The sequence below is a fragment of the Petaurus breviceps genome, unplaced genomic scaffold, assembly GCF_028583685.1.
Source record: "Petaurus breviceps papuanus isolate PSGF00001 unplaced genomic scaffold, PetGlider_PUasm1.0 174, whole genome shotgun sequence".
NCBI lineage: Eukaryota > Metazoa > Chordata > Mammalia > Diprotodontia > Petauridae > Petaurus > Petaurus breviceps.
In genome coordinates, this window is record NW_027185761.1 from 2,627,654 (window position 1) to 2,651,181 (window position 23,528).

The following is a 23,528-nucleotide window of genomic DNA, read 5'->3' on the forward strand; positions in this document are numbered from 1 at the left end:
AAGAAATGTGGACTGCATAATAGTAAGGTGAATGCGTAGGTGTTAGAATGAGTAGATGAGTGTTGATTGAAGGGAATCAGAGGAAGGAAGCCCTATGCTTAAGAGCTTTGGTCTTTTGTCCTTGTTTTGTTCAACATATTGATAAGTGATTTGTATAAGACAAATTGTGTGTGTATACACATAAATATATGTGTGTATGTATGCATATATGAAATTTGTGAATGCTATCAAACTAAGAAAGATAAAAAAATATGTATCTTACAACTGGAAGGACATGGTAACTTTCTAGTCCAAATTCCTTGGAAACTGAGGCCCAAGGAGATTAAGCAACTTGCTCAAAGTAGAAGGTGCCAAAGCAGTGCACTTGCCTTAGTAGCATACTGCCTCCCCTCTAATCCAATACATACTTGAATAGAAATTCCCGGGAAGTGATCATCCATCTTCTACTTGGAGATTTATGTCAGTGGGGAACTCACTAACTCCTAAAGCTGTTTATTACACTTTTAGAGAGCTCTTATTGATCAAGAGAGTGGTTTTCTCTACGATCAGCAAAAATTTGCTTCTCTAACTTCTCTCTGCTCCTAGTTTTACCTTCTATGGCCTGACATAATACGAATCTTTCACAAGACAGCAGCCTTCCTCTTCACCCCTGCTAAACTTCCCCAAGTTCTTCAGGCAATCCCATTAAATAATTTCAAGCCTCTTCATAGCTTGGCAATATCCTTTTTAAAATATGACACCAAGAAATAACACATCCCCCATCAGGGCAAAACTGTAACTTCCCTTGTTTTAGGTAACATACACCCTAGAATTGTATCTCTTTCTTTGGATGCTACATTGTACTGTTGATTCACGTTGAACCTGCAGTTCACTGAAACCTCCAGATCTTTTTCAGATCAGCTGCTGTCTGGAAACATGTCCCTGCCTCTGTGTTTATGTAAATGATGCATTTGAGCCCAAATGCATTGCAGTTCACCTAATTAGATTTTGCCTATCATAATAGCCTATTGAAATCTTTTTGGATCCCCCTTCTGTTGTCTAATGTATAGATATCCCTCTGAAGCATTGTCTTCCATAAACTTGATAAGCCGAACATCAATGTCTCTAAGTTATTGATAAAAATTATGTTGTTGATAAGTCATTGGTCCATGGGGGTACTCTTCTACTTACATCACTCCTAGTAGACATCAGTCTATTCTTTGGTTAATACCATTCATCCACTTTCAAGTCCATCATATAGCTGGCATAGCTCTAATTTATTCTTGAGGATACCATGAGAGACTTTTTCATATGCCTTACTCAAGTCCAAAAATGCCCTTAGAATTCTAAAAAGAGCTTATTCTGACATGATTTTCTTTCTCATTTTCTTCCTTTCTTCTTTCATTTATTCCTCCCTTCCTTCCTTCCTTCCTCCCTCCCTCCCTTTCTTCCTTTCTTTCCTTCCTTCTCTTATTGTTTTCTTTCTTCATTTCTTTCTTATTCTCCTCTTTCCCAGGCTTGAACTACAGCATCCACTCCTGGGCCTATTTCCACTACTGATAAGCATGGAATCTTGGACCTGCTACATTTCAAACCAGAGTCATTTTGCTCCTCCTTAAGCAGGCTGATGCCCCCCCACTCTGGGGGCCTCCCCATATTCGGGCCAGAAAATGATTGACTTAACCCTATTGCTACTCAGAACTCCTGAGCTCAAGCAAACTACTAGGCTTACCCACCCAATTACAGGTGCTTGCGACCACATCTGGTACATGACATTTTCTTGATGAGCCCCTACTGGCTTGTACTGATTAGCTAGTTTCTTAATGCTTATATGCTTGTAAACCATCCCTTTAGTTATATGTTCTAGAATTTTTCCAAATGATAAAACTAATGAGCTCTCAAAGGACAAGAGTAATGGACTGAATCTACCAGGATGGAATTCAATGGGGATAATAACAGGGCCTGCTATATATGAAGTACTGTGGTAGGCAGTAAGAGAAAAGTGAAGATATATAAAATATGGTCCTTCCTTACAAATGACTTGAGGGACATACAGTCTAATAAGGGAGATCATTGTATGCAAACAAGTATTAATACAAAATCAAATGTGAGCTCAAAAGACAGGTGTCATAGTAGACCAGATAGGTGCTTATGATTCCCTTCTGTAGTCTCAGTGCTGATGTAAGATGCCCAGTCCGAACCTGCTGGCTCAGATAGGAGCCTACATTATCGTGGACCACCCATGCTACGTAGTTTCATTATCAACGAAAACAACTTAGCAGCCATCCTTCAATAGACAGACTAGGGGAACCCTAAGTAGAATCCAGTTTCTCTAGGACAGTGGCCTGTAAACCCAGTCCTAAATAGAACACACAGACTCACACACTGGAATGAAGAATAGTCAGAAGCAAGAGAAACTAACCAGTTTTCCATATCTTCTTTAATCTCCTCTATTCATTATGAGGATAAATGGAAGGTCTTGTCCTTTGTATTAAAAGAAAAAGTAAATGTCCAGGTTCAGGATGGAGAAACATTGCTAGTTCATGTAAAAAAAGAATAAGGTTTTAGTGGGCTGGTATGATGGGGTTGCCAAAAAAAGTCAAAAAAAAATCCTCAGCTGCCTTGATAGAAATGCAGTGTTCAAATCAAGGTAGGTGATAATCCCATGTACTCTGTGCTGATTATACCACATCTGGCCTATTCTGTTCAGTTCTGGACACCAAATTTTTAGAGACCTTAGCAGACTAGAGCTCATTCACAGGGAAGTCAGTATTGTAAGGGGACCTGAAACCCTCCCAGGAACATTTGAAGGAACTGAGGATATTTAGCCTAGACAGGAGAGGAAGATATCTTTACATTTTTTTTAACACCCTGTAATATAGGAGAGAGCAGAATTAGGATCAGTGTCAGGGAGTTAAAGAGAACCAGATTTAAATTCAGTATGAGAAGGAACTTTATCTCACTAAGGGATGATTGGTTATTAAAGAGGTTATTGGTGACTTTTAATAGGGTACTTTAAGCTTGCTGAGTAGTACAAAGAGGAGCTAGATCATAGCTGGGTTTGGAGGCAATAAGTGGGGAGGAAATAGAGATAACAGGCATAGACCACTCTCTTAAGAAATTTAGCAGTGAAAAAGGAAGTAGAAGAATAGCCAAAGGGGGAAGCAAGATCAAGTGAAAGTTCTTTCAAAACTGGGGAGACATGTGCATTTGATATGAGAGAGCAGTGCAATGGAAAGAGTACATGGGGGTTCTGGAGTCAGTGGAACTGGGTTTAAATTCTTCTCCTTATTCCCTGTGTCACCTTGGGCAAATTATCTAGCTCCCCTGAGTTTCAGTTCCCTCACCTGTAGAATGGGAGGATTGGACTAGATGGTTTTCTTAGGTCCATTCCAGTTCTAGGTCTAGAATGGCAGAAAAAAATGCAAGAACAAGGACTCAGTAAAGAGGGAAGGTTGGGAGATACTGGAGAACAAAGAAATAAGAATGAGAGTAAGATCTTCTCAGTTCAGTCCCTAGTTTGCCTCTTCTGTGAGAAGAATACAGTAAGCCCTCACCTTCTTAAGGAAGAGAATATTGAGGGCAAATGTTCGCAAGAAAAATGATTTCTAAGTTTGTCCTACAGTCAATAACATAAACCCTTCAAGGACCTAGGATTTCATTGATGGGGGCATTCCCTTCACCAAATCCCCTATGCTTTAGTAGATAGAGCTTACGAGTTGTACCCAAAATAGTCATCATGCTGTGATCATCCTGGTGATGAGTTTAAGCTTAGTGAGGCCAGTCCTAAGGAAGTATTGCCAAGCCTGTCTATACTCAAAACACAAGCTTCCATTGGTTTAGCCTTTCCAAGGAATCCTTTCCTATTAGAAGATTATAGATGACCTATTCAAGGTATTGCTCTAATTCCTCTCAAAGTCATTTTATATCACTTTGCATATTTTTAGCATTAGCTCACTTCATACATGTTTTATTCCTCACAATAGTCCATAACCTCTTTGAAGAAAGGATTGTTTCATTTTTGCCTTTGTTCCCCAGATATTAGCATGGTGTCATTGATATGTTATAGAAATAAAAGGAATATTTGTTGAATCTGTCACAGGATCATAGATTTAGATATTGAAGGGACCTCAGAGGCCATTTTATCAGGCCTCATCATTTTACAGATGAGGAAACTGAGGCACAGAGATGTTAAATTACTTGCCTAAAGACACATAGGTAGTGTTAGAGATGAGATTTAATTGACTCTAATGTAAATATGTTAGCATATTTATTCACTTATGTAAAATATCTTCCCATCACTTTCCCAGTTGTCTACCTTCCTAGCTTAATACCTATTTTCTTAGCTTAATCACAATGTGGCAATTTTAGAAAATGAACCTATTAAAGACCAGATATAGAGAAGCTGTAAAATCACTTCAAACCATATTTAACCTAGTTAATGTGACAATAATGACCTGAGTTGGCCCAAAAGGCGAACGTAATTTTTAAAATATGTGTACAAGTACACTTCTAGTTTCATTCTGAACTTGAGTCTAAATCTTTTTACCACCCTCAGAGACTATCATAAGCCAGCTTTCAACTTGGATGTGGAATATAATTATTTTTTAGTTTTCAAATAATTGCCTCTATTTGAATTGACAGTAGGTATTAAAATCTCATAATTGTAGACACAAATAAGTATACACTGAAAAAGAAGGTATAATATTTCCTTTTGGTATCGCCCAGCATTTAGATTAGTGCCTAGCACAGAGTAGGTGCCTAATAAATGCCTGTTGACTTGTTGACATTACTCACATGTTTTAATTTCTCCTTTTCACTCTTCTACTCAGTTTGATTAGGTGAATTATGAAGTGACCTGAGAAAGTGATTACAAACTCTTGGTTAATGATTTCTAGGAATAAAAAGCATTCTTCCAAACCAATGGAAATTAGTTTAATTTAGAATAGCAAATTTCAGTAAATTTAGGAAGCTAAATTTTAATTTAAAGTGTTGACTTCTTAGGTCTATACCATCTTCCAAAAATAGGTTTGAGAAGTTTGAAGCAATATGAAAAAAAAAATTTTAATTAGTGACCCAAAAAGAATCATTAAGAATAAACTTGTCTCCCCACTCCTCATGTCACTCTCATAGCTCCTGCCTCTAGAGCAAGGACCTTGGCCTTCCTCGGTGTTTGTCCACCTTTTTCTGATTTCCTTATATGGGGGGCAAAAGATACTATGGCCCAGTTGCCCCACTTACTCCAGGTTAGCCCTGAAAAAAAAATCCCACCAGAAGTAATGCAAAGAATTGTGACTGCTGCTTTCCATGAGACACTAAAAAGATCTCTTATTATAAGTAAATCAGTAAGTTATACTAGAAACTGAAATATAGACGTTATCATAATGTAGCAAGTAACAGTAATAAATTGGGAGAGCATTCCCTTTGCTAAGAAACAGAAGCAGATACACTCATTGTTCAGGACTTTTCCTACTGGCTTCTTGAAAGCAGAGCAGAAAGTGTGGATGCAATTAGTTCAGTCCAATTCATTAAGTACCTGCTCAATAATCAGAAACAGCACTGGCTGAGGAGTCAGGGAGCTAGGAATTCAGATCTCTCCACCAATGCCCATAACCAATATGATTTTAGAATGCAGTAAACAGAACAATGAGCCTGGAATCAGGAAGACCTGAGTTGAACTTCAGCCTCAAACAATTAACATCTGTATGACTCTGGGCAAGTCTGCCTCAGTTTCCTCAACTGTAAAATGGGGATAATAATAACACCTACAAGTTAGGTGAGGATCAAATGGCATGCTATTTGTAAAGCATCTAGCAGAGTGCCTAGCACTTTGTAGGTTCTATGTAAATGCTAGCTATTATTATTGCTTACCTTCTTTGGCTCTCAGTTTCATCATCTGTAAAACAAGAAAAGTTGGACTAGGTGGTCTCTGAGGTCTCTTACCAGCCAGAGGTCTATTACCATGGGTGCTAGAGATGCGAAGACTTCATGAAGTTTATAATTTGCTGTAGGGATGCAGCATATGCCCGGATGATTATATACAAAGGTGTTTGGGATGGTGGTGGTGCCAATCAATGTGAATTACTACTTATTTCAAATCCTTCTTTAGTACTAGTTTCATTGTCAAGTTTGTCATGCTTTTGTGTGTCTGAGAATATGTGTATAGCTTCATTGACTCACGCTTGTCAGTGGCATTTAGGTAGCATGAAAGAGAAAAATAAAGCTTCAAATGCTACCTTCCTTATTCAGAGGGAGTTGTTTATGTACTAGGAAAATCTTTAGTGTACTGAATATGATCTGGTTATTATGTGTAGCTTTAGAATTTGCATATTTACCAGAAATATGCATGGTAGCTACTTACTACTGGATCTTGTACATAATGGAGTGGAATAAAGTGAATTTTTGCAATTTCTTCTTATTATAAATAACCCTAATCAGGCATAGGAGATCATCTAGCATTTCTTCATCTTTTGAACTCAGAAACCATCGTGTGATTTGGATCCAAATGAAACTATCCTGCCAGCAATTTCTGTAGTGTAAATGATCGATTTAATTGGTATTGCCATACTTCGTTTTTTATTAACCTCATAGAGTCGAGGGTGGGTATTTGTGTATGCTCAATGAGGTCTGAAAAGTACACCTCCTATGGTTTGCTAACTACTTTCAGTATTATGTATGCAACATGATATCACAAAATAAATTCTGACATTAAATTTTGTGAATTTATAAATATTAATTAACTTACAAAATTAGTAATATTTTAAATGTGCCTTTTCTCACCCTAGCTATCCAATTACCTTGCCTACTTCTACCCCCTACTCTGGTTTCCAGTATGATTTATATATTTAAAAGCCACCCCTCCCCATTAATTTGTCAAAAACTTAGGCCTTTAAATGAATTTTTTGAAATTTTTTTTTCCTGAATTCCATATTATCTTGTCTGTTCAGTGCTATGGAATGCAGTGAAAAACATTTCCTTGAAATCATGGCTAGTGTGATTGAAACTCCTGTCCTTAATAAATAAAAGGTGAATCAGGGCATCTTGTCCAGTTCTGTTACATACCTTATCCACTCGGAATGGTCAACATTTCACTTGGCAATTAAACTTAGACACTTTCCACACTATTGAGGGCTACGCCCGTTTGACTTTACTTCTTGACAAATCAAATGTGTGCCTTTGTGATCTATAGACTGCACCTGAAGATTGGCTTTAACATAAAATCATTTCTAGCAACAAAACTATTGAAATTCAAAATAATCTCATGGCTACATAGTTAAACTTTTATTGGATATGGTAATTTTATGCTAATTTGAATGGTTTTGTAGATGAAAGATTTTGAACCTTTTTTGTCTCAGATCCTTTGGCAGTCTATAGTGAAGCCTATAGGTCCCTCACGATAATGCTTTTAAATTCATGAAATAAAATGCTCAGGACTACAAAGGAAACCGGTTATATTGAATAGTATGTTAAATATTTACATCATTAACAATACTATTATTAATTACATTAACATTAGTTGTGCTAGCCATAATTGATTTAATGTAATGTTTCTCAAAAACAACTTCACAAACTCCAAGTTAAGAAGCTCTGCTGCAGATCCTCTTTTCAAAAACATCTTTGTCCTTGTTCTCATTACTTGTCACTGTATTACCACATACTCCCATTACATAAGTGGGAAAACTGAGTCAGGGTGGTTATTTTCTCACCCTTACAGAAGAGAAACCATGTGGCACAGTGGATAGTATTCTGGGCTTGAAATCAGAAAGACATTAGGCAAGTGACCCAGCCTCCCTGTACCACAGGCAACTCCCCAGGACTCATCTTAGACAGATTGTGATCGGCGATTTTTGCTGATAGAAGGATCTCATATAGGGTTCACCATAGATCCTTCAGGTATCCACAGAGTATAAAAACTTGAGGAGAACTTCCTTGGGTCAGATCACTAAAAAGAGCAAATTGTGGTTTTCATCTGTTTGATAATTGCTATCCTAAATATTTATGTTGACTATATCTTTTCCATATTCCTTGTATTATGACTGATGGTATGCCATGTGGTTAGGTAAGGACCGGTTTTCAATCAATAATGTCATCTTTTTTTGACTTTTACTATATTTCTCTAGCAATATCACAACCGTGCTTCCTGTTTGCCTTCTTTATTGCAGTTACATATGGGGCTGAAGGCTTTAGGGATTTTCACGCATTAATTCCAAAATCTTATTCTCGTAAGTATACAATTTGCTTCTAGAAAATGACAGCCCATTGACATTGAATCCATTTTTTTTTTGCTTGGTGTTGTTCATTCCAGTGCTTGGTATTCAGTGTTACACATTTTTAAGAACCCAATGAATGGCATATGCCATTTAATATTTGATTGGCAAAACAATATATGGAATATATCTCTTTTATGAGTACTTTAAATCACTATGAAAGGTTTCAAATTTTCATCCTTATGAATCCATATGCTTTCAGAAACAGTTAATACTTAGCATTGATGAACATTTTACATTTAATCCTATAGTAAGACTATAGAAAAAGTGAAATGGAGAGTGGAGTAATTATCTAGTGAATTTAATCCATACTCAAAAGATAATTGGGATGATTCAGGCATTGAGGAAAAGCTCCTTTTCATTGAAGAAAATTTTGGTGATCTTGAATTGTCCAGATAATTGTGATAACTCTCCACTTCAGCTTATTATAACAATCATAAGTGTCATTTAAGGTGACCATTTTTCCCCAAAATTTGTTTCAGTTATTGCAAATAGTATGGTGGTATGATTCATTTGACTGCCATGTTACTTCCAAGGAAATCACTGCATGTTGCATGCTCTGTGTTTATGGGTGTAGTTGTTTTTTTGTAGATGCATATAGATACATATCTATATTTATATCCATATGCATATATGTATGATAAAGATATGTACATGTATATATATACCATAACCCCAAAAGAGACATTTTATAGATAAATGAGTATAAGTATCTTAGAAATATGGAAAAGCTTTTTTTCAATGATTTTATATTTTTAAAGTAAAATCTGTAAATTGTGTTCTTGGATGTTTGGATGACATACCACATAGTGATGATGCATTTTAGAAGAACAGGAACACAGACTTGGGGCTAAGAAAAAGATCCCAGAGGTCATCTGGCCCTACCTTCTCATTTTACAGATGACAAAACCCACAGAGGTTGAGTGACTTGTCCAGAGTCACACAGATAGCAAGCAACAAAGCCAGGATTTGAACTATGGTAATGGAGGCAGTTCTGTTAGTAATATAAAGCACTATTCATAGGGGTGGCCAGGTGGCTCAGTGAGTAAGAGTGTCGGGATAACCTGGGGATCAAATCTGGGCTCCGATACTCAGCACCACACTCAGAAATAACTGGCCATGTAACCTTGAGCAAGTTACTTAACCCCTATTGCTTTTAAAAAAAATAAAGCACTACTCTTATTAATTTTATTGTCCAATAAGGAGCATAATTTGAATCCTAATACCATGTGCACAGTTTCTGTCACAGGCAGATGCTGAGAACTGTTTTTGAAAAATAAAAAGAGGTTATTTTGTTCATTTTATGAGAGACATAAAAATGGAGCCCTATGTTCCCTTCAGTAATATTAATTAATGCACTTTTCTGACATTCTGCTCTATTTGAGCCTTTGAGGTGAAATGACATCATCGCTGTATCATATCTTGCTGAATGAAACAATGTGTCATGTATTAAAATACTAAGTGCATGCTGAATATTCTCCAATGGATGTTGTTGAACCCCCCAAAAAAGTTAATTTCTATTTCTTTTTATGATGAACAGTTGTCAAATGGAAAGGGACAAAATTGATAAAAAGATATCTTTGTAACCTTCTTTGGATGAGTATTTCAAAGTATTAGAAGTTTGGGAAAATGAATAACTCACTGAACATTTTGTAAATTGTACAAGACAGCTACTTAATTAAAGTGAAGTGAGTTGGTCACCATTCTGGAACTGAAGTAGAGAAACCATACTGTTTGGGAACAAAGAAGGGTCAATAAGACTGACCAAGCAGCACTGAAGAGGCAGTTTGAATAGATACAGGAGAGATGGATGTGCCCAAACAGCACTACTTTAAAAAGGGGTCAATGACACTCCAGTTTACCAAATCTGCCCTTAATACTAAAGCTATTTGGGTTTTTGGCAGTTTGGGTTTTTTGTTGGATTTTTTTTTGGGGGGAAAGGGAGAAATATAGAGTTGACTTGGTTTTTTGTTTGTGTTTTTCTTTTTTAGACCTGATATCTATGCAGGTTTCTGAACATACTACTTAACAGTAATCTATCCTTTTTTTTAATAGGGTGGGAAAATGTAACTGTCAAAATTAATCCCTTGCAGAATGTTTAACATAAATAAATTACTTTAAATATTTTACACAGTCTTATTTGCTTCTCTCTGATTCAACTTTTCATGCTGAAATTGTATTACTGTTATAAAGAAACTTTAACAAGTTAAAATTTTGAAAACAGTAGAGTTGTAATACTAAGTTTGATGTGATCTGAAAAGGAGAGCCCTGTTATGGAAATAGTTTGATAAGTAGAAAAAAAGACAAAAAAACGGTACACAAAAACTACATTTACGATACTCTTTCATTAAGTTTGAGAAACTTTAAGATTTAAGTCATATTGTACTATTTAATTCAATCCTTTACCATTTGCTTGTAGTACTTTTATATACATATAGATATGTTTGTGTGTATAAGTAGAGATATAAGGAACAGTTTTTCATAAAACCTAATATATAATGTGTTAGTATCTCTCTGTGTATATATGTATGTATGTGTGCACATATATGTGTCAATGTGTGTATACATGTCTTTCTATATATATTTGTATTCATGAATGGTGACCAACTCATGCCACTTTAATTAGGTAGCTATCTTATACAATTTAGAAAAGTTTTAGTGAATAATTTAATTTCCCCAATTCCTTAGTGCTTTGAAATATTCAGTGTATCAATATGCGTGCATCTAGAGGTGTACACACATAAATGGATATACACTTAACACAGCTCATGCATACTCCTTAGGCACAGAAACAGCTCTTGTGAACGACCCATGCTTATGGCTGTTTGAATGTTACTTCCTCATCCTCTTCCCCACTCACCCACAGGTGATGTAGGCAGCAACCAGGTTTTTCTGTTCCGAGGATGCCTCCTGGTGGCTGAGATGAAATACAACCCAATGTCTGCCTTCCAACTTTATTCCTCCCCGGATAGACCATAGTCACACATTTTACAAGTCTTTCGACATTCATAACCCCATTAATTCTTCAATGAATCTCTCTTACATCTTCACAAATGTTCCTTTTAAAATACATTTCCTGCTTCTCCTTTCTATTCCAGTTTCTTGCCTGGATACCTGGTGAATGTTTTCCTACTCCAGCTATTATAGGAAAAGATTGGCAGATCTCTTCCTTTCGCTAGGCTGCCCTTCTCCCTCCCAAAGAAGTTCCATATATATCATCTACTTTCCCACATAGGTCATATCCCCACACCCTCCACTATGTTTAAGACTTTATCACCGTTTCATTCTTCAGAACCCATACAGTTCTCTCCCGTTTCCTTTCTGACATTCTGCTCCATCTCCCTAGTCAAGCAACTTGTCCCACTTACCCAACCACACGAAGATAGCATCTCTGCAGTTATTCATTCCTATTGTAATCCAGGAAGTCCTGGGAGAATCAGAAACACCCTAGTTATGGGGCCCACTAAACCAAACAGCAAAGCAATTGCATATCTTAACACTAAGGAAAAGCAGACTGACCTTTCTTATGCTGGCAATAATATCCACATTTTAACTAAGGCAGGTAGTATAATTGGAAGGCTTGGAGGTAGAGAATATTGGATTAAAATTCTGGTATTGTTATTTACTACTTGATTGGCATTAGGCAAATGACTTCCCTTCTTTGGGCCTCAGTTTTCTCCTCTTTAAACTGAGGAGATTGTACTAAATAGTCTCCAGAAGGCTTCACTGCTCTAAGTTCTATGAAGAGAAAAATAAACTCCACTCTAGTCTCCCCTTGGTGTAAAATCATGACTAAATGTAGGGAACATGTATTATAAGTGTTCTATGGATTAGTTTCTTTATTCTAAAACCACAAAATCTATACTTCTGTACAGCCAATCATTTTATAAATTATTACTCCATTAAGAACTTCTTGGATGAAGGCTATTCAGACCACTGTATCCCAGAATTCATTTGAAAACCATGCTACATGGTTGAACTCAACACTCTGAAGCTGATAATTTAAAATTTTTCCAAGTTAAATCAGTGTTCATTAAAGACATTTCTGTTTCCTTAATGTGCCAAAGCAGCTTAGGAAACTAGTTACAAGGCCTTCCAAATTTATATTTATATAACTTTACCCCCAAAGTGTCAGTTAAGTATTAATGTTACAACAGCTATCTTAGAGATATCTCAGAGAATTCACTAATCCACACCCACCATTTGCCAAACCACAAACTTAGGACATTTTTACCCCTTTCTCTTTTTCTCATGTAATGACAGTAACATTTACTCTCTTGCCATTCAAAGAATCTTGTTTCATTTTCCAGTCACTTTGAGAATCTTCATTGTTTTTTTCTTTTGAAAGGTTGCCTCCCTTGATAAAATTGGGGAAAATACTTGTTATTTTGTCCATGGTGCTTATTCTCAGTCTGAGTCAGCCTTTCAAAAGGCTGGTCCAAAGGTAAGAATGTAGCCCATGGGTTCTGGACCTCACACCATTTCCTTATATCTGGGGACCTAGGGGATCTAATAAGCTAATTAGTTTATTGATTGATAATATTTTATAGTGATTTTCCTACAAAGAAAGTATGATACAGCCTAGTTTGACCAAAGCTGAGCCTTCTGCAGAGAGGGCAGTGTCTTCATGGTATACTTCTGCTTACCACATCTATTCCAAAGTCATAGAAATGTTTGACTCCATGTAAAACTCAGCTATGGGAACTTAGCTTGACAGTGTTTCAAATCAACGAATGTTGTTTCTTAGTGACTATCCAAAGGTTTCTTCTAGGATTTCATTGGTGTGGGTAGTCTCCATCCATACAGTTTATAATTTTCATACTATTTAGTGGCCTGACTTCTTGCTGTGGTCAAGACAGTTCATTATCTCTTGGCTCCTAATGACCCTCTCTCAAGCTGGTTCTCAGATAATATGCACACAGCCTGTCACCAGGCTCATACTCAGCAGACACTTCAGGACCAGGTCAAATGTATGTGCACATTAGGATGAGGGATGGGATTAAGACTTTAATGGAGTCATCAGATGATTAAATTAGTTAAATTATATTTAAAGCATCAGTCTAAAAAGCTGTAGTAGCCTTGATCTAGATATACAGTTACAGTACAGTTATTTTCCCTGGCAAAGAGTATTACTGTCTCAATTTATTCTGTGCATATATGATTTCTAGTAGTGTGTTATGAGTCAGTACTTCAGAAGAGGGCAAGTAAAATCTTTCCAGTACTCTTTACAAGGCAAAATGTGTGAATGAAATGAAAATTATCGTTCATGTGACACAGTAGAACAAATCTCAGAGCCAATCATGAATTTTTCTTCATTAATACAAACTCCTCCCACGGTCTGTTCTTTCTTGGAGAAATGATTAGAGCTCTATGACATTCACAGACTACTGTGAATCACCCCCTTAGCAATCTAAAGGAGGAATTTGGCTCATAATTCAGAAAAAATATTTTGTTCATTTTGTTTCACAAATTTCATTTATTATGATTAGGAATTAGAATGTCAATCTCTATCAGGTGCTCTCAGGAAAATGAGATTAATATAAAGGTGGGAGAAATTCTGATTTCATTTGAGAGAATGAATATATATAGAAATTAACATACACAGACACGTATCTGAGTATAGATAGGTATATTTTTATAGCTATATTTGCCCTTCACCCTCCCCCATCTAATAATATTTGTAAGGCTCTAGGGGAAAAACCAGCATTGTAGTGATTTACCATTCAGTGGTGGCTTTTGCATGCTTTATAGGTGAGAAAATGTTTAAAGTCAGAACTTTACATGAGCATACCTGTGCCTAGCAATCAGATCATTTTGGAATGCAATCAAGTCATCAATGATGAGCCGTTAATGCTTTGTATCTGGGTGCTTGGCTTCCATTCCATATTGCCCCATAGACCATTGAAGTTACCCACACAGAACAAGCCATCCCATACATGACTGCTCTCACCTTGGTATATCATTTAATCCCCTTTGCGCATATAGCAAGTTACCCTTTTTTATTTGATTGTCTTTTTTGCCACTGTTTTCTGTTTGTTGTTCCTTTGCAATGAAACTGAGTGGCATCCTGTATTATTTCTTTCAGCCAGTAATGTTAAAGTAGAGACTCAGAGTGATGAAGAGAATGGGCGTGCCTGTGAAATGAATGGGGAAGAATGTGCGGAGGATTTACGAATGCTTGATGCCTCGGGAGAGAAAATGAATGGTTCACACAATGGCCAAGGCAGCAAAGCTTTGTCTGGCGTTGGAGGCATTCGACTTCCTAACGGAAAGCTAAAATGTGATATCTGTGGGATCATTTGCATCGGTCCCAATGTGCTCATGGTTCACAAAAGAAGCCACACTGGTAAGGCCCCACATAGTTTCTCCTTTGGGGGCCTAGAAATGGTCCCATGGGTCACCTGCATAGAACAAACTTGTTTCTTTTCTGGGTTGGGAGCATGCTCCAAATTGACTTGTTTTGAAGTATCTTGAATCATTTGAAATGATGAAGGGAAGGAAAACATATCTTTCTTACCTGAGAATAAAGTTCAAGAGAGTATCTAAAACTGTCAAATCCATACTACAAATTAAAGGGGAGAAAGAGGGGGGAAAAGATTGATTATTTAAGTGCCAACAAACAGTATGTGTTTCCTATCATGGGCCTACCTTGACACATAAGAAATTGTTTGTTTTAAGCATGCTTTGAATTAATTAATGTTATATAGCCCTAAGTGAATCTGCTTCCTATGTGTTAGAAGGGTAAGAACCACTGACAAATTAACTACATTAGATGATAAGCATAGGATCAACATGTATATTTTCAATTCTTTCCTAACAAAGCTTAAAATTTTAGAAACATTTCATATTAACTAAATTTTGTTCATAATTTAAAAGGCACAAATGGGCCTTGAAAAAATAGTCCAAATGGGAATGTATGGAAATCTGAATGTTGTTTCAGTTTCACTATCTCTAATGTATAACTGATAAAAAAGAAAAGACTAGAATGTCAGTGACTGCCCCAGGGAAATGGTTAGCTATATGAGTAGTGTAATACAAAAAAGAAAGAGCATTTGCATCTTATCTCTATAACGGCTAAAATTAGAATTCTACTTGATTTCAGGTAGATATGATCATTGTGCATTCATTCCTAGAATGTTCTCCACTCCTAAAGAGAAGGGGGTTCCTTAAGGTGTAAAGTAGGGTATGAGAAACAGTAAACTAAGGGCAACTAAGTGGCATGGTGGAGAGAGAGTGCTATAGTTGAGGCAGGAAAACTTGTATTCGAATCTTACCTTGTACACTTACTAACTGTGTGACCCTGGGAAAGTCATCTAATCATTTTAGCTTTTGTTTCTTCATCTGTAAAATAAGAAGAATAATACTACCTACCCCACAGGGTTGTTGTAAGGATCAAATGAGATAACATGTGCAATGCTTTGCAGAGCTTAGAGTTATATAAATTTATAAAAAAAATTATAAATTTATATGTAAAGCTATATAAATTAAACATCATTCAAGGTTTGATATGCTCAGTGTGTTTAATATTTAGTCATATTGATTGAATAGTGCAGTAATATGCCAATAAAATTGTTGGATCCCTGTCACTAGTATTGCCCAGTCTGGGGATTAAAATATGAATGGAGCAAATTTGGTCATTGGTTGTATGCTGGAGCTTCCTGTGTATTTAAACCAGATCCTCACTTTTGTATCTGTGGAGTTAGACTTTGGTTAACCTGAGAGGTCATTGGAATTTCCACAGTGATGCAGCCAGGCCTCATTTAGAGTGGCACCATTTAAGAGAATGTTACTGACTCCTCTGAATTACCCAGAAAGTTAGTATCTACCCACTTCACAACCTAAGAGAAATTGCGAAAATGTACATTCTCATAGAGAAAAAAGTGGAGTTTACTAGTCTTTCCTAGAAGAATGAACACTTATGAAAATACATAGGATGGAATCAGCATCCCAAAGGCTGGATGGAGTTTAAATGGTCAGAATATGCTGTTAGCTTTAGGTAAGCAGTCAACCTCCTAAGGCTTTAGTTTCTTCTTCTGTAAAATGAGGGGGTTGGAACAGATGGTCTCTGAGTTCTCTTTCATTCACTTTTAGAAACATGATCCTATGAGTCTAAACCCTTTTCCCAGGTCACACTAGCCTGTTGTATTCGTTATGAGAGATATTCTTCGAGGGTGCTAAAGAAGGTAGCTATCTTCTATCTATAAAGCAATGCATGGCCACAAAACAAAACCTGAAGAAAACAAGACACAGAAGGAGGCATGCCAAAGCATGACGTCACTAGGCTTTTTATTTTACCCTACAGTTAATTTCAGCTCTGCAGCTCTTTCTTCTATTCAGCCAAGAGTTCCCTCATTTATACAAGCCTACTGTGTACTAATTGGAAATAGTGAAGTTTGTAAAAAATGAAAAAGCAGAATCCATTTAATAACCAAGCCGTGTTGCAAAGCAAAAATTTTTGACTGGTCTGAAAAAGGATTTATTGGTGGTGGAGAGGAGGTAGATTCCCAAAATAAGGTAACTCATGTAGAATATGCCTGAGGTATTTTATCTAAATTCACTAATTAGCCCCTGAATTTATCTTAAATGAAAGTGGTACTTCTAGAATGAGCAAACTTTGCTTTGCCAAGTAGGCCCCTGAATCCTGAAATTATCCAATTAAATAGACACATTACATATAGTCTGAACTAAAGCTGTGTAATAGTAATAACATTTCCCCCTTTTGTAGTGATGTGAAAATTAAAGTGAAAATAGGATGCTATGTGATAGACACTTAACAGAATACACTGAAGCCTATTTTAATACATTCCTGATGAAGGAATAAACCTTGCAAATGAATTACTTTGCTGCTAATTCGTGTAAAGCCTGCATGTATGGTGAAATTCTCTTAAATAAATATTTGATAAATGAATAAAATTCTGGCATACTAAAATGCTGAAATATAATGACTGCCTGACCTGATAAAAGGAATAATTACATTTAATGAATAAACCTGCCAAGTGCAGATATGCATAGCAGCACCTGCTGTTTGCTACCCACTTCTGCCCACAAATAGCAGTAAAGTACCAAGGACTCTCCAGTATATTTGATTTCTTCTACCTCCAATGCAAGTCAATTCAAGTCACGGTTACCCATCCCCAATCTTTTAGAGGGCAGCAGATCTTCAAATTATTTTTTCCCACTTTAGCCTGTGGGGAAAACATTTGAGACAGATTATTTATGCTCAGTGATTTGTTAGAGGACTGGCATCACAGTACATTTTCCCTCACACAGATCAATCTGTGTCTCTGCCCTACAGGGTAGCTTTATACAGGTGGAAATCTGTTGATCATACCACATTTGTGGACTGAATCAGTTGATAAAAAGAAGGATTTCACATTTCCGGGTCCTGGCTTGAGTATGAAAAAGACGTGATAGCCTCACCCTTCGATGTTATGTCCTATGGTAAAGCAAGGTTTAAGAACAGTGGTGTACTGGTCGGTGTTTAACAACCAATTCACAGGGGGAGAAAAATGTATGCATGAGATACTTTTCAGTTTATTAAATTTTTCTCTGTCATTTTCTTAAGTCTAAATAATCAACAAAAACAGTAAACCAAACCCTGATGCGTTAATGCTTGCTGATTTCCAAGGTATCAGTACACAAACTAAAAATTTAATGTTTGGTTGCACTAAACTTGGTGTACTTACAGCACTCCCCTGTTTAGAAGTAGATAGAATGGAATTGTAGTTATGCCAGGAACAATAAGTCATGTTTATCTCACAGTAGTTCTCTATTTTAAATATTTCACCGAAAATGGATTCTACATTTCAAAAATCAATAGTGGAATTTAAGGATTCTGTCTCTTCTTTTGCACTGTCATATCAATTAAGATTAGCCATGGTGTTCCAAAAGGTTGTTCTCTACCTTCTCTACCTTTGTGATGAGGATACTACATAGGTCCTTTTCTTTAGAGGGTTTTCATTCTTACTGAGGAATTGTCTTGTTTACTTTTTTTTTTAAAAAAAAAAGCACAGGAACCCTGGCTTGGAATTTCAACTCTACCATGTGCCTGTGTGACCTTGGACAAGTCACTTCCTCCATTCTGAGTCACATTTCCTCACCTGTAAAGTGAGGAGGGAGGAGTTGACTCAGTCACTACTAAGGTCCTTCTTAGCTCTAAATCTGTGATCCCATGAATTCCTTGTCTTTTCCCCTCACTGGTTTTGGCTGAGACAGTGATAACATGTATCTCACTTATATCATAGATCCCGTTCCTCTGACTTAGATAACTTGATCCAGAGCTGGAAGGGATTTTTAGAAATGGTTTTCTATTGGTAACACTATTTTCTCTGCAGTCATCTTTATAGTCTAACTTTCATCCAACAAGCATTTCAGTCCCAACTATGTTCTAGAGATTGTGCTAAATATGGAGCACGTAGGAACAAAAGCAAAACAATCCTCAGAATTGCTTACATTCTGTTGTAGGTTTATATGTTTTAACTAAGGGCACGTAGGTGGTGTGGTGGATAAGAACACCATGCCTGGAGCCAGGAAGGCCTGAGTTCAAATCCAGTCCAGACATACACACTAACTGTGGGACCCTTGGGAACTCATTTAACCCTGTTTGCCTCAGTTTCCTAATCTGTAAAATGGACTAGAGATAGTAAACCACTCCATTTTCCTTGCCAAAAAAACACCTCTCAACAATAGCTATGTGTTTACTAGTTATTCTTTCATATTTCTGCCTTGGAATGCAGTGATAATAACTCTCCTACTAATCCAGTTGAATGAACTCTCTGGAAATGAGATGGATGGGATATGAATCTAAAAGTGCTCAGTAAACTGTGTTTATAAATGCAAGCTGAATAACACAATGGGTCAGATGTTTCAAACATAATTAAGCCCTTCTCACCAAAAAAGCATGCTAATTGTAGCTACTTCAGGTAGTCCTAAGGAGCATGTTAAGAGAGAATATTTAAAGTGAGGAACAGGCTGGATTTTTTTTTTACAAAGTACTGGAAAAAGATGTGTACATTTATGTGCCCCCTCTCTTTAAATGAATCAAAGACTATATGCCTTACTTGGAATCAGATAGGAATTCTGCTGAGCTAAAAAAGCATCAAAGGATTTTTGCTACCTAACACAAAATTTCCTCAAGAATATTCTTAAATTTGATTCAGAGTACGTGTTGTCCATTCCTAAGCCTTTTCAAGTTGTAAATTTTTGTCGTTCAGTTGTTTTCAGTTGTGTCTGACTCTTTATGACCCCATTCGAGGTTTTCTTGGCAAAGATATGGAAGTGATTTTCCATTTCCTTCTCCACTTCATTTTATAGATGAGGAAATTGAAGCAAACGGAGTTAAGGTCTGAGAGTCACACAGCCAGTCTGAGTCCAAATTTGAACTCAGGTCTTCCTGACTTCAGGCCTGGCACCCTATCCAGTGTGCTATCTAACTGCCCGATACAAAGTATTGTTTTTACCATGAATTCAAGGTGTAATGATTGCTTGACTTTGTTTAAGAGATGGTCAGGAAGGCAGGGACCTTAGTCATTGCAACTTATGGATGTTTTATCTGTCTTTACATATCTTATATGCCCTGAGTTTGCAGGGTGTGTGTGTGTCTGTGTCTGTCAGTGTCGGTGTCGGTGTCTGTATCTGTAGACTTGTGCTTTATTGGTGTCAGGAATCCCCAGTATAGAATCTCTTTCAATGCAGATTGGCAACTTGACTCTTTCAACATAGGATCATAATTAAAACTGCAAAGATCTTGGGCCATAGAGACCAAGCTCCTAATTTATGGATTAGAAAATGAGGCTGAGAGAGGGGATATGACTTGTCTCAGGTCACATAGGTGATGACTGGCAGTATTAGGATTTGAACACAGATTCTGTGGCTCCAAATTAAGTTAAATGTTCTTTCTGTCATAGTACTGGACACTTGCCTAGCGGACTGAATGGTTGGTTAATAGAAGTAATAATATTAGCTAGCATTAATATAGAACTTTAAGATTTGCAAAGTATTTTTATATATGTTTTCTCATTTGATTAAGTGACTTGCCAGTGGTCACACAGCTAAGATATGTAGAGGGTCATTAGGCTTATAGATTTAGAACCAGAAGGGACTTCAGACTATTATCTAGCCCCACCCATGAGGAAACCAAGGCTCATATAGGTTTAGGTATTTCTAAGGTCATAGAGTTGTGTGAAAACTAGGAATTCAAACCCAGGTCCCCAGACTCCAAATTCAATTACACTTTCCACTACACCATTAAACAAGATTTAAACTGGGGTGTTCCTGACCCCAAGATCAAACCTCTTTTTTCTCTGCAACATTACCCACACAGTCAACCCCCTTAAATTCAGGAACAGTATAAGGAATTGGATTCCTTTCATTACAAGTCTAAATGTGGCATTATGAACTCAACAGAGTAAATAGAAAATCTTTGTACTAGCACATACCATGGTAACATTCACTCATGTAGTCCCCTGGAATACTCCCTCCTAAGAACATCTCTAGGGAAGCAAGTTAATTCAAAAAGGGTTTATTAAATAATTACTATTCGAAAGACAAAAGCACACATAAGAAAAGTCAACAATAGTTCCCACCATCAAGGAAATCACATAATCTGATGGAGTAGAAAACACGTATATACAGGATAAATTGGGGATAATCAGCTGAGGAAAGGGCCTAAAATTAAGGGGAATTGGGAAGAAAATTCTTGAAGAAGGTGGGACTTTAGCTGAAACTTGAAGGAAGCCAGAGAAACTAGGAGGCAGCGATGAGAAAGAAGAGAAGTCCAAGCGTGGGAGGGCCAGTGAAAATGTAGAGTCAGGAGATGGAGTGTTTTCTTCGAAGAAGATCAAGAAAGCCAATGTCACTGGAGTAGAGGGGAAGTAAGGTATAAGAAGATAGGAAAGGTAGGAAAGGTTCAGCCTATGAAGGGCTTTAAAAGTCAAAGATAAGAGTTTCTATCTGATCCCGAAGTTAATGGGGAACCCCTGGATATCATTCAGTAGAAGGGTGACTTGTTCAGACTAGGAAGACCGCTTTGAAGATAAGTGGAGTGTGGACTGCAGAGGGGGGAGATTTGTGGCAGGGAGACCAACCAGTAGGCTAGCTTTAGGCTTGGCACTCTGTTCTAACTGCCTGGAGTATGACCTAAAAAAAGGCACCACACCTTAAGGTACACATTTATGTACACTTAGGCATTCAGACAAAAAAAGAAAAAATGGAGTTCCAGTAAACCTGGCCAGCAGGAATATATAGATATGTAAGACACAGAGCAGGAAATCTTGAGAACTGGTTACTCAAATTAAAAGACAGATTTTACTTTCTAAGAAATGATGCCTTCCTTTCTTTCGTGTATTGTTCTGAAGAAAGTTGACATGACTCTCAGCTTCCCATCTTTCCCCATCTGAGACTGATTTTACTACTCTCCCTTTAAAAAAAATTCTTCCTGCCGAGGCATACACATTCTTTTTTATTGTGTCTATTTCAAATTTAGGAAGAAAAATGAAACTGCAGTTCCTTTTCAGAGGAAAGGCTCTTTTTTTTGCAACCTAGATATGGGTACTCTGGGCTTAGATCACACTACAGGTGCCATCTGTGTGGGTAGGTTTGTGCCCCCACACACTGGCTATGTACATCTTCAGAGCTTTAGATTTCTCCAGCTGCCTTTCTTTCCCACACAGCCTGAGGTTTCATCTTGTCAAAATGAGAACTGGGGGCTGGACACACATTTTGTTCTTACACATTTATGGGTCTCTCTGCAACCTCTGAGCATCATTTTCATGTCCAATTTTCCAAATTAAAATAAGAAATAAAATGCTGACTGACAGAAAAAGCTGCTTATTAAGAATTAACTGATCCTTCATATTGGGAGTCCATCAATGAGATCTAGTTTTCAGTTATTTTTAAATTCTGCTTTCAGATCTGCTCCCCCCCCCCCCAGGTCTCTTATCATCAGACACAGAGATTTAGACTGACTAGCAATATCATGAGTTATTTGACTCTAAATCCTTTCTGCATTCTTGGGAAAGTGCAATCCAGAAATTAAACTCTGGAAGAATACACAATTCAGCTTTGTAGCATTAATACAGATATTGAAATCTACCAACCAGCCTACAATTGGATATTATGAGGTTTTTTTTTTCCCCAACCATTATAATAGTCACCAGACCTGGAGTCAGGATAGGGGGCCAACCAGTAACATAGAAAAAGAAGAGAAAAACAGATTGAATAAAATGAGAAGTTAAGATACTAAATTGAGAGAGAAGGGTATGGGGGTTAAGAAGCAGAGAACAATAGATTGAAAGCTCTCTTTTTTTTTTCCTTTGCTTTAGACTTTTAAAAAGTTGTGCTTTTATAAAGATGCATTGCCACCTCTATGGTCCATTTCAGCTGTGATATTATGGCTTATATCTTGGAGTTTAGATGCTCATCAGATTTTAAAAATTAATCCAATGTAGAATTTTCTAGCCTTCCATTTACTACAGATTGCCAATATTTAGTTGAACTAAAGCATGTCAATCAGTTCTTAAAGGATCAAATTCTGCCTTATGAAGGCATAGCCCAATAAATAATTCTTAAGAAAAATAAGTATAATTAAATATTTTTGAAGGTATCTTAAAGTCATGATAATGAGAATCACATAACACTTGCCCAAGTTGAAGAGTTCATCTTCAAAAAGACAAACTCAAATATTTTTCCAGGAAACATAGAAATAAATAATTCATGTGATTTGAAGGGTTAAATTAAATGTCCAGCTGGTTGATCTCCTAAGTCTCAGAACTCCTTAGATTGATAGCAGCATTTAACATTCTTTTCTTATGTAAATTTTCACTGGTTTACCCCTTTGTTAAAACCCAAAACATAGGCTGTCACACTTAGAAAGATCTACACATTTTTTGAGTCTCACATACTTTGGTTTCAAAAGAGATTGTAAATATTATTCCCCACACCTACCCAAAACAAAAACCCTGATCATAACAGTTTAAGCTATTAAAGTCTTTCTTCTCAAATTTAAACTTCCAATAAATTTAGAGAAACATGAATTTTAAGGTTTTAGGATATGAGGAAAGAAGATATGAGGGAAGAAAGAACAAACAACATTAATGCAACTTTGATTTTATAATCCTGCCATATGGAGAGACAGGACTTTTATTTGGAGACAGTTTCCTTCATAGTATCTTAACTTCTTACTTTGTTCAATATGTCTCTCTCTCTCACTCTTTCTTTCTCTCACTCTCACTCTCTGTCTTTTTGCCTCTCTCTCTCTCTCTCTCTCTCTCTCTCTCTCTCTCT

The 23,528-nt window shown here is 36.8% G+C and overlaps 1 protein-coding gene across 18 annotated transcripts in view; it reads left to right on the forward strand.

The window, feature by feature from the left end:
- IKZF1 (IKAROS family zinc finger 1) overlaps positions 1-23,528 on the forward strand; it is a 135,343-nt gene that overhangs the window by 90,479 nt on the left and 21,336 nt on the right. For 6 of the 18 annotated variants that reach the window (XM_069083693.1, XM_069083691.1, XM_069083701.1 and 3 more), the window contains exon 4: positions 14,332-14,592. The exons of 5 other annotated variants lie outside the window; for them this stretch is intronic. In XM_069083693.1, the coding sequence (XP_068939794.1) occupies positions 14,332-14,592 (261 nt within the window). Of the gene's footprint in view, positions 1-8,141; positions 8,202-12,602; positions 12,691-14,331; positions 14,593-23,528 lie in introns of those variants that run through there. 7 more of the 18 variants (XM_069083690.1, XM_069083688.1, XM_069083689.1 and 4 more) reach the window with 3 other exon arrangements.